Source organism: Mustela nivalis (genome assembly GCF_964662115.1).
Source record: "Mustela nivalis genome assembly, chromosome: 1".
Lineage (NCBI taxonomy): Eukaryota > Metazoa > Chordata > Mammalia > Carnivora > Mustelidae > Mustela > Mustela nivalis.
This window is the reverse complement of record NC_139020.1, coordinates 146,494,980-146,507,845: the sequence shown is the minus strand read 5'-3', so window position 1 is coordinate 146,507,845 and position 12,866 is coordinate 146,494,980. Positions and strand designations below refer to the sequence as shown.

Below are 12,866 nucleotides of genomic sequence, written 5' to 3'. Positions count from 1 at the left end.
GAACACCTGAACTGGCAATATTTCCAGTTCACACTATCCAGAATGCATTTCAAGTCCCCTGCTGCACCAGAAGAGGCAGAGTCTCCTGGAGGTTTCCACTGGAGGAAGAGGGGTGGGGATCAACCCTCCATGCAGATTCCCCAACAATGTTGCCTTGAGTCTCCCCTACCCCTCACTACCACCATCAAACATAGCAGGCACCCCTAATTCCCAACCTCTCCAGAGTTCTGTCACGCAATCATCAGGTCTCCTCATGGCTTTCCCCACACAGACCAAAAGGGATCTCGCCAATCCCCATTCTGCTAAACAAGCAAGAATTCATCTGTCAGCTTTCCAGCTTCCAGAATCCAAAGATGAGGTGCTCATCGGCTTTAGCCATCCTTCCTTTTACCTTTATAGTTTTGTGACTTTCTCATTCCTTTACTTGCAGCTCTGGACAGTATCAGAAGAAAATACATTTGAGCAGAAGATGACTGACTGCCAACATTTCTTCAGTTAGAAATCCTCCATCGGTTCCTTTCTTCCCACTGGCATTCAGGGTGTGTGAGGTCTCCTGGTACTTCACTCCATCTTTCCTATTGTTTTCACATGAAATGCCCAGGTCTCTGTCATCCACTGGGTGTGGTTCAGTGTGTTCTATCATGGGGCCTTTCAAAGCCCTAACACCATCCCCAGCAGAGGCCATGCTCTTTTAGTTCCTCTGCTGGATTTCAAAAAACAGCCAGTCCACAGAGTTTTCATTACTTGTTTGTTAAAATTCTGTCGAGTCCATTCGTTCTGCCCTGGTGAGAGCTGCCTGTCCTTCATTTTCCTCCTCCTTCAAGTACCATGTCTCTGTCAATGGACTATGACACATTAACAAATGTGCTTACTCACAACTTCATCTACTCAGCACCTGACCAGGACAGGCTGTGACAAAGCAGCAGGTGGTGAGAGGGAGCTGTTTTCTTCAAGTATAAGGAAATGAGGTTGTCTGCCTGCAGCCTCACCAACTGGGGCAGATTGGCCTCCACTGAGTCTTGCTCCTGATCTCCTGGGCACAGGCATGCTAGTCCCAACAACAACACATAGAAGGTATCTGCATTTTGGACCCTCCCAAAGCCCAAGAATTCCTATTCGCCAAGGTGTAGAGGATAGTGAGTCAACTCTGCCACCAGCACAGGAAGAACGGAACCTGTCCTCACCTCTCCAGCAAGGCTAAGCCTCACCTTCCAAGCTCCTCTACACACACCTGTCTCACAGTGGTGCTCCAGAGAGTCGGCAGGGTAGAAGTCGGGGTATGCACAGACCACCATCTTCCCACCACTGCTAAAGTCTCTAATATTCATTCAGACACACAGAAATCATAGCAATTTCCTGAGGATACCAAAGAGATCATGCCCAGGCTCTGATGGTCTGAATGCTTTAGGTCTTTCCAGTTAAAGGGTTTTTGTGGTTGGGGTTGGGAGGGGGGTCTGAGACAGGATGATCAGAGTGGCTCTCAGAAGAAGAAACCCCTACACTGACCAGAAACCTGAATGACCTGAGGAATCCAGCCATGAAGACACCTGGGGGAAGAGCATAATGGGCATAAGGAACAGAACCTGGGAAAGGTCCTGAGGTGAGTCTGGTAGGCTTACTATGTTTGAAAAGCAGTAAGAAAAACTATATGGCTGGAATGGAGCAAAAGCCAAGAAGAGTCATAGGAGACACGGGCTGAGAGGTGGGCAGGGACTAGGTGAAGCAGGGAAGAAGAGACCAAGGCTATCTTTTCAGCATGATAGGATGTTGTTAGAAGAGTCTGAGCAGGGAAGAAACAAAAGCCAATTCACACTGTGTAAGAGATTCTCTATTTGCTACATGGAGACCAGACTATGAGTCTAAGAAATGATGGAGGAACATCTGTTAAGAAACTATACTATTTTTCCTGGTGAAAATGATGGTAGACACAGAGTAGAGTGGTGAGGGGCCTTTACAAATAGATAACAACTTCTGCTTCTGGCTCTAAGGGACAAAGGACGGGATGCATGCTTCCATTTGAAACAATTATAAAACATGCAGTCACCAGGACAGTATGGTACTGGCATAAAAACAGACACATAGATCAGTGGAATAGAATAGAGAGCCCAGAAATAGACCCTCAACTCTATGGTCCACTAATCTTCGAAAAAGCAGGAAAGAATATCCAATGGAAAAAAGACAGTGTCTTCAATAAATGGAATTGGGAAAATTGGACAACCACATGCAGAAGAATGAAACTGGACCATTTCCTTACACAACAAACAAAAATAAATTCAGAATGGAGTAACGACCTAAATATGACACAGATATCCATCAAAATCCTAGAGAACACAAGCAGTAACTGCTCTGACCTCGCCCACAGCAACTTCTTGCTAGATGTGTCTCGAAAGGCAAGAGAAACAAAAGTAAAAATGAACTATTGGAACTTAATCAGGATAAAAAGCTTTTGCACAGCAAATGAAACAGTCAACAAAACCAAAAGACAACTGACAGAATGGGAGAAGATTATTTGCAAATGACATATCAGATAAAGGGCTAGTATCCAGAATCTATAAAGAACTGACCAAACTCAACACCCAAAGAACAAATAATCCAATCCAGAAATGGGCAGAAGACATGAACATTTCTCCAAAGAAAACATACAAATGTCTAATAGACACATGAAAAAATGTTCCATATCAGTCAGCATTGGGGAAATACAAATAAAACCACATTGAGATACCACCTCACACCAGTCAGAATGACTAAAATTAACAAACCAGGAAACAACAGGTGTAGACAAGGATGCAGAGAGAGGGGAACTCTCCTACAGTGTTGGTGGGAATGCAAGCTGTTGCAGCCACTCTGGAAAACAGTATGGAAGTTCCTCACAAAGTTAAAAGTAGAGCTAGCCTATGACCCAGAAACTGTACTAATAGGTATTTATCCAAAGAATAAAAACATAGTGATTTGAAGGGGCACCTGCACCCCAATGTTTATAGCAGCAATGTCCACAATAGTGAAAATATCATGTGTCAGAGGTCCACTGACACATGAATGGACAAAGAAGATGTGGTAAATATATATAATGGAATATTACTCAGTCATCAAAAAAGAATGAAATCTTGCCATTTGCAACAACGTGGATGGAGCCAGAGGGTATTATGCCAAGAGAAATCAGAGAAAGACAAATACCATATGATCTCACTCATACATGGAATTTAAGAAACAAAACAGATGAACATAGGAAAAGGGAAGGGAAAAATAAAATTAAAACAGACAGGGAGGCAAAACATGAGACTCTTAACTAGGAAATAAACTGAGGGTTGCTATAGGGGAGGCGGGTGAGGGCATGGGGTAACTGGGTGATGGGCATTAAGGAGAGCATGTGACGGAATGAACACTGGGTGTTACATGCAACTGATGAATCACTGAATTCTACCCCTGAAAGTAATAATAAAGTCTATATTCACGAAATTGAATTTAAATGAGAAGTTTTTAAAAACACAAGTACAAGTTAGACAAAATATATGAAACATCAGTTTTTAAGACATGGGTTGTAAAACAAAGCTGGATGATGATCTCTGAGACATGGAAAGAAAGGAGGCTCTGTAGGAGCTTCAATATACCCTGCACTTAGTTCTGATTAACCTGCAACATAAGGGCATGCTAAAAGGCAAATATCAAGGAAAAATCTAATAGAATCCTATACATGCCTTCCAACCAATGAATATGCTCAATTAAAATCACATACTCATGAACTAATATTGGCATGTGACACTATTTATCTGTAAGAAACGACATTTTCAAAGACAAGATGCACAAAATTAAGCTAGCAATCAGCACTTACACATTTACAACTGATTTGATGAGGAAGACACTAATTTTGATCCCTAATTACGCAAAATGTTCTCTCTCCCTCAGAAAAAGAATTCTGTTCTTCTCATTTCTAAACCTGCATTATAAAAAAAAAAAATGTACTCATTTATTAGTATATTTTTACTATGTCAACTCAAAAATCTGTAGATATTTGTTTTCTCACTTGTTATAGAAGTACATTCATCAATAAAAAAAATTGTGGAAATTTGTTTTTTCTCATTACATAAATATAAATAGCCACGATTTTGCCTCTTAACCCATAAATCCTAAAATATTTACTCTCTATTTACAGGGAAAACGCTTTTCAACCTCTAATCTAGATCAATCTAGCAATTCTAGGGTCTCCTCAGTGTTCTACAATGAGTAACAAGCTAGATCAAGAAATAGATATTCAACCATATATTTAAGGTTCCTCTGGGTTGTAATTTCACATGCATCAGACAGTCTAGATGCTAATCAGGTAGGATCACAACACAAAGGGAATCTGGGGTGTGTCAGAACAGCTTCTCCTTTCAGAGGAAGAGGGTGGAACCCAGGGAGAGTGAGATCTGCCCAGCCCAGATCCAGTCCAGAAACTTCTCCCTGCTCTGCCTCTTCCTCTACTCTTGAGTAGACTGTTCTGCGGGGCTTCCAGCTGCTCATTCTAGAATCTTACAAAGGTGAATGACAAAACCACCAGTCAAAAATGCCTCCCAAAGATGCAAACCAGAACCAACTTTAACACCCTGCCGTGAACTGTCCTCACATCTAGGAACTGTGGCTCTTTCCCACCACCCTGCTTCAGCTCTAGAAGACTTCTCTCGGTCATCTATATTTCCTAGACGAGGCTGTATGTGAAAAATTAAACCCTTGGAAAAGTCTAGGGGGAAAACATTTCAATATTAAGTACACAGAGGCCACAAAATACTATAATAAAACAGGTTCCATATTGATGTTATTGATGAAACCTTATCAGAGAAAATCATACCTTGCTTGGCAGCCGAGCAGCAGCATCTCGCGGTTATGAATCAAAATATATAAAAGAATGAGGAAGGCTTTTGCCCTAATGGAAGTTGAGGGGCTGTCGAGTAAACGAATAATTGTAGAGACAAAATCCTGTGGAAGACATTAAAACATTTTTTGAGAAAACATAAAATGAACAGAGCAGTCAACTATCAGGGTCAGTAGTGTACAATAACTAAACATACAGCAAAAAAAAAAAAAAAATCAGCTACTATTTTTGCATTCTTTTTTTTTTTTAAGATTTTATTTTATTTTATTTTATTTTATTTGACAGACAGAGATCACAAGTACACTGAGAGGCAGGAGGAAGCAGGCTCCCCGCTGAGCAGAGAGACCGATGTGGGGCTCGATCCCAGGACCCTGAGATCATGACCTGAGCCGAAGGCAGAGGCTTTAACCCACTGAGCCACCCAGGCGCCCCCTATTTTTGCATTCTTAATTTGTCCTGGACTCTATACTAAAATTTTAGTATGTAGTCTCTCGTTCAAACCTGAAAACTAGACATAACAAGTTGACGCTATGATCCCTACTTTTTTGAAAAATTTATTCATCAATTTGAGAGATAGGGCACACATGATTGTGGGGGAGGAGGAGTGGTAGAGGGAGAGAGAGAAGCAGACTCCCTGCTGAGCAGGGTGTCTGATGTGGGGCTCATGGCGGGCTCCATCCCAGGACCACAGGGTGATGACCTTAGCTGAAGGCAGACTCTTAACCTTCTGAGCCACCCAGTAGTCTCAGTGTTATCCCTATTTTATAGAGGAAAATGAATCTTGAAAAGTTAAGCAATCCAAAAAGTTGAACTGAAATCAAGGCCAGTGGGACAACAAAACCTGCCTCTTAACCACTCAACCACCCAAGAGAAGTGTGGCAATAAACAACCTGAACTACTGGAAGTCACGACTGTATGTACATGTGAACATCTGCACAAACTTGCATCTACAGAAAACATATCTCTAGTCTACACATTTAAGGTCCTACAGATATACAAATACCCAAAAGAAAAACCTATATTCCTATAACAGAGAGGAATGAGTACTCACACTAATATTAACATTATTTTCCCTACTTACAGATTTAATGCAATTCTAATAAAAATAAAAATCCCAGCAGGATTTTTTGTAGATATAAACAAACTAATCATAAACTTTATATAGAAATGCAAAGGAACCCATAAGCAAAACAATTTGGGGAGAAAAGACAATAGAATCACACAATTATTTTTTTTTAAGATTTTATTTATTTGACAGAGATCACAAGTAGGCAGAGAGGCGGCGGGGGGGGGGGGGGGGAGGGGAAGGGTGGGTAGAGGCGGGAAGCAGACTCCCCACTGAGCACAGAGCCAGATGCAGAGTTTGACCCGAGACTCTGAGATCATGACCTGAGCGGAAGGCAGAGGCTTAACCCACTGAGCCACCCAGGCATCCGAATCACACAATTTTAAAACACAAGAAAAACCCCAATGTGGTATTGATAAAATGACAGATACAAAGACCAAGGAAACAGAGTTCAGAAATGGAGTCAATTAGTTTAGGACAAAGTTGCAAGGGGAACTTAGGATAAAGGACAGTCTTTTCAATAAGTAGTGCTTATTATGGATATCCACATGCAAAACAAAACAAAACAGATATATTTCATTCCATACTGTGTACCATATGCAAAAATTGTAATAATACAAAATGAATCATATAACTGAATAAAAAATGTAAAACTATAAAGTCCTTACAAGAAAACAAAACAGAAAATCTTCATGACCTTAGGTCAGAAAGTTTTTGTATAGAACACAATTCATAAAAGAAATAACTGATGAACTGAACCTCATGAATATTAAAATTATCCTCTGTGGAAGACAAATAAGACAAGTCAGATCCTAGCATAAAATATTTGTTCCCAAAATATACAAAGAACTCTCAAAACTCAGTATTAAGAAAAAACATTTTTAATGAGCAAAATATTTAAACAGACATTTCACCAAAGAACATAGGCAAATATTCACATAAACATAAGAGGATGCCCAATATCACCACCATTAAAACAACATAAACTGAGATCATAATAAGACACTATGCAATTATTAGAATGGCCAACTGAAAAGTAACTAGTATATGGAACAACTAGAATTCTATGAATATTGCTGGTAGAACTGCAAAATGGCCTCATTAATCTCTAGAAAATAGGTTGGCAGTTTCATAAAAAAAAAATTATTAAACACATACCTACCATATATTAGATTCAGCCACTGCAACTTGTATTTAGTGAAATAAAAATATATGTCCACAGAAAAACCTACACAGAAAAGTTGACAGCAACATTTTTCGTAACAGTCAGAAAACGGAAACAACCCTTATGTCCTTGAATGGGTACATGGGTATATAAACTGTGGCATATCTACATAATAAAACAGGACTTGGCAATAAAAGGAAATGAACTATTGATATTCGCAACAACATGGATGAATCTCAACTACATTAAGTTAAAAAAAAAACTCTCAAAGATTACATACAAATAGTTTCATTTAGGTAACATTTTAGAAAAGGTAAAACTTTGGGGCAGATAAGGCATCAGAAATTGCCAGGGAATGGGGTGGGAGGGAGGTGGTCTGCCTACAAAGGGAGCAGCACAATATTATTCTTTGGGATGTCACTACTGTTCTGTGTCTTTCTTGTGGGTCTATGCATGTGTTAATCCTCACAGAACTGTACTCTAAAAAGTAAATTGTACTGTATATATATGTTAGAAGTGATAAAAAGTGATAAGAGTGGGAGAGAGATAGAGAGAGAGAGATCAGGAAAGCAAGAAAAGAGAGCAGGAACTGTGTTTGTGTTCCTAATACACAAAGAGTTACATAATGACTCTTCCTCACACACAAGGCAGAACTGAAGCCAAAAAGAAGTAATTAAGACAAGGAACACTTTTCAATGCTAAAGCCCACCATTCAAAACAAACATCCACCAGTAATGAATACAGTAATGAATGCTAGGCCTTAAATAGTACAGTGACCACTTTTATAAAGTGGAAACTATAGAAGATGCAAGAAGCAACAGACCTTATCAGACCACTCTCAACCCAAGACTGTCAAGAGAACAAAAATAAGTGAGAATATAAAATACTAAATGACATAAACAACAGATAAGATGTTATAGATATATTCCCAACTTTACACTTAGATAACAGAAAATGTACCTTTTTTCTTCAATTTAAAATGTTCCTTTAAACTGACCATATAAAAGGTCACAAAGACCCCTGGGGATAAAAATATATGTTTATAAAAAATAAAAATTAAAAATCAAAGGTGAAAAAAAAAAAGTCACAAAGAAAACCTTAATGTAATCCATAACATAAAAAATACTTTTTTTAGATTTCATCTCTCTCTTCACCCACCTCCCCTCTGACAGCCACCATTTTGTTTTCTCTATTTAAGTCTTTTTTATCTTTTTTGTTGCTCCTTTGTTTTGTTTCTCAAATTCCACATATTAACAAAATCAGATGGTATTTATCTTTCTCTGACTTATTTCACTTATCATTATACCCTCTGAAGTCCACCCATGTTGTTGCAGATGGAAAGATCTCACTCTTTTTTATGGCTGAGTAATATTTCTGTGAGTGTGTGGCATCATTTTTATCCATTCATCTATCAGTGGATGCTTGGGTTGCTTTCATATCTTGGCTGTAGTAAATAATGCTACAATAAACAAAGATGCATTATCTTTCTGAATTAGTGTTTTCATTTCCTTTGGGTAAATATCCAGTTGTGAAATTATGAGGTCATATGGTAATTCTATTTTTAATTTTTTGAAGAATCTCTATACTGTGTTCCACGGCGGCTGCTCCAGTTTGCATTTCCACAAACAGTGCACAAGGATTCCTTTTTCTTCACATCCCCATCAACATTTGTTATCTCTTGTCTTTTGATTCTAGTCATTCTGGTAGAAGTATGTCAATATCTCACTGTGGTTTTGATTTGCATTTCCCTGATGGTTAGTGATGTTGAGTCATCTTTTCATGGGTCTGTTAGCCATGTTTATGTCTTCTTTGAAAAAATGTGTTTTTACGTCCTCTGCCCATTTTTAGTTAGATTTGGGTTTCTTGGGCATTGAGATACATAAGTTCTTTATGTATTTTAGATATTAACCCCTTATTGACTATATCATTTGCAAATATCTTCTTTCAGTAGACTGCCTTTCTATTTTGGTGAAAGCTTTTTATTTTGATGTAGTCCCAGTAATTTATTTTTCCTTTGTTTCCCCTTCCTGAGGAGACATATCTTTAAAAAAAAAAAAAAAAAGTTTCTACACCTGCTGTCACAGAAATTACCAAGTTTTCTTTTAGGAATCTTATGGTTTTAAAGTCTCACATTTAGGTCCTTAATCCATTTTCAGTTTATTTTTGTGTATAACGTAAGAAAGTGCTCCAGTTTTCCCAGCACCATTTGTTGAAGAGACAGTCTTTTCCCCATTGTATGGTCTTGCCTCCATTGTCGTAGAATAATTGACCATAAAAGCACAGGTTTATTTCTGGACTCCCAATTCTGTCCCACTGATCTGTGTATCTATTTTTGTGTCAGAATGGCACTGTTTTGATTACTAGAGCTTTGTAGTATATCTTGAAATCTGGTATTGTGATAACTCCTGCTTTGCTCTTCTTTTTCAAGGCTTTGGGCTTTTTTTGGGGTCTCCTGTGATTCCATACAAATTTTAAGGTTATTTATTCTAGTTCTGTGAAAAATGTTGGTATTTTGATAGCACTGCAATAAATCTGTGGATTGCTTTGGGTGTAGTATGGACATTTTTTTTAAAAGATTTTATTTATTTATTTGACAGAGAGAGATCACAAGTAGATGGAGAGGCAGGCAGAGAGAGAGAGAGAGAGGGAAGCAGGCTCCCCGCTGAGCAGAGAGCCCGATGCGGGACTACATCCCAGGACCCTGAGATCATGACCCGAGCCGAAGGCAGAGGCTTAACCCACTGAGCCACCCAGGCGCCCCAGTATGGGCATTTTTTAAAAAAATTCTTCTAATCCATGAGCATGGAATGTCTTTCCATTTCTCTCTGTTTTATAGTTTGGAATACTAGTCTTTTACCTCCTTATTTTATTCCTAGGGATTTTATTATCTTAGGTACACCTGAAAATGGATTTTTCTTAGTTTCACTGCTACTTCATTATTAGTGCATAGGAATGCAATGGATTTCTGTGCATTGGTTTTGTAGCCACTGACCTTACCAAATCCATTTATCAGTTCTAGCAGAAGAATCTTTAGGGTTTTCTATATTCAGTATCATGCCATCTGCAAATAGTGAACGTTTTACTTCTTCCTTACCAATCTGGTTGCTTTTTATTTTTCTTGTCTGACTGCTGTGACTTAGATATCCAGTACTAGGTTGAATGTAAGTGGCAAGAGTGATACCCCTCTCTTGTCCCTGAACTTATAGGAAAATCTCTTGGCTTCTCACCATTGAGTATGAGGTTAGCTGTGGGATTTTTATATATAATCTTCATATATATATATATATATTACCATATATGAGCTATGTTCACTCTAAACCTACTTTATTGAGGGTATTTAATCATGAATGAATGTTGTACTCTGTCAAATGCTTTTTGGTGCCTATTGAGATTATCATATGGTTTTACCACTTCTCTTGTTGATGTGATGTATCGTATTGATTGATTTCTGAGTAATGAACCATCTTTGCATTCCAGGAATAAATCCCACTTGATTGTAATGAATGATTTTTTTAATGTATTGCTAGACTCAGTTTGCTAGTATTTTGTTGATATTTTTACATCTGTGTTCATCAGATACATCAGCCTCTAATTCTCTTTTTTTGTAATGTCTTTATCTGATTTTGTTATAAGGGCAACATTGAAACTCATAGTGAATTTGAAAGTTTCCTTTCTCTTCCATTTTTTGAAATAGTTTGAGACGAAAGAATTTTTATTAGCTTGATGCAATAAGCACCAATAATCCAAAAGATCCTAATAACTGGAAATTTTTTTAATTTTTATTTATTTTCTTCCCAGTGTTCCAAAATTCATTGTTTATGCACCACACCCAGTGCTCCATGCAATAAGTGCCCTCCTTAATACCAACCATCAGGTTTATCCAACCCCCCACTCCCCTCCCCTCCAAAACCCTCAGTTTGTTTCTCAGAGTCCACAGTCTCTCCTGGTTTGTACCCCCCTCCGATATCCCCCAACTCACTTCTCCTCTCCATCTCCCCATGTTCTCCATGTTATTCCTTAAGTTCCATAAGTAAGTGAAACCATAGGATAACTGACTCTTTGCTTGACTTAATTCACTCAGCATAATCTCCTTCAGTCTCACCCACATTGATAAAAAACTTGGGTATTCATCCTTTCTGATGGAGGCATAATACTCCATTGCATATATGGACCATATCTTCTTTATCCATTCCTCTGCTGAAGAACATCTTGGCTCTTTCCACAGTTTGGTGACTATGGCCATTGCTACAATAAACATTGGGGTACAGATGGCCCTTCTTTTCACTACATCTGTATCTTTGGGGTAAATACCCAGTAGTGCAATTGCAGGGTCATAGGGAAGCTCTATTTTTAATTTCATAAGGAATCTCCACACTGTTTTCCAAAGTGGCTGCACCAACTTGCATTTCCACCAACAGTAAGTAAGAGGGTTCCCCTTTCTCCACATCCTCTCCAACACTTCTTTACTGTCTTGTTGATTTTGGCCATTCTGACACCTGGAAATTTTTTAAACACTTATTTTTAAAAGCCCTAAACAAACAAGAATTGAAAAACTTAAAAACAGGAAGAACATTATGTATCAGAATATATGCGATATTTTTTGAACAGCAGTCAGAAGAAAATACAACCTGTAAATACATTTGTAAATGAAAATGAAAGAACAAAAAATATGAGAACTAAATTCCCAACACAAAAAACTGAGAGGGGAAAAAACATAAAAATTAAGAAAATAAAGATGTAAGCAGAAGGTAAAATACAGAAAACGGGGTGGGGGGGGAGGTAAATGATAAATAAGTCAAATGCTGGTTTTTTGAAAAATAATAAAGTAGATGAAGCACTAAATTAATAAGGATGAAAGTGAGACAGGAAAGATTTTTTTAAAAAAGAATAAGAAGAAGAAATTTAAAAATTTTCAATGTCTGGCTTCAGTATAATGGTGTGAAAGCTGTGTTCCATGCAGAAGCAGTCTATGTTTTACTGCTGTATAGTATTCTACTATGCAAACACAGAAAAATATATGAATCCATTCTACTCCTGAACATTTGCGTTGTTTGTAGTTTGGGACTATTACAAGTAAAGCTTCTATGGACATTCTCATTTGTGTCTTTCTGTGAATAACACATGTATCCACTTCTCTTGAATATATGCTTTAGAGCAGAACTATTAAGTCAAGAAGTAAGTATCTCTTTAGCTTTAATCGAGGCTGTCAAATGATTTTCCAAAGTGGTTGTACTAATTTATTCTTCACTAATATATGAAAGTTGCATTTCCATATCCTTCCCAACACTTGTTATTATGCATCTTTTCATTTTATCTAAATTTCTAACTCTGAGTTTAGAGCAAATATAATGAACTCGAATGACAGTCAATTTAGAAAGAGAAACTTTCTAAACAGTTTAGTATTACTAAAGCCATCCAAAGTTTTAAGAACAAGATAACATTTCCCTTATTACAACTTAGAAGGAACTAAAAAGAATTCATAGCAATGAACAAAAAAAATCTGTATTTAAACAGATACAGCTCAGGGCGCCTGGATGGCTCAATGGGTTAAAGCCTATGGCTTTGGCTCAGGTCATTATCTCAGGGTCCTAATCAAGCTCCACATCGGGATCTCTGCTCAGCAGGGAGCCTGCTTCCCCCTCTCTCTCTGCCTGCCTCTGCCTACTTGTAATCTCTCTCTGTCAAGTAAATAAATAAAATCTTAAAAAAAAACAAATAAATAAATAAACACATACAGCTCCCTGACAAAGAATACAGCTTAAGACTTTAGTATGAATAAGAAATCA

General features: G+C 37.9%; 1 protein-coding gene across 9 annotated transcripts in view; it reads right to left on the bottom strand.

Annotated features, from left to right (window-relative positions):
- Positions 1–12,866, bottom strand: part of ULK4 (unc-51 like kinase 4) — a 636,882-nt gene that overhangs the window by 467,868 nt on the left and 156,148 nt on the right. For all 9 annotated transcript variants that reach the window (XR_014310110.1, XR_014310111.1, XR_014310112.1 and 6 more), the window contains one exon: positions 4,826–4,953. Coding sequence is in view for 4 of the 9 variants with exons in the window: in XM_082724762.1 (XP_082580888.1) it covers positions 4,826–4,953 (128 nt within the window). In the remaining 5 variants the exon portion in view is untranslated. The remainder of the gene's footprint in view (positions 1–4,825; positions 4,954–12,866) is intronic.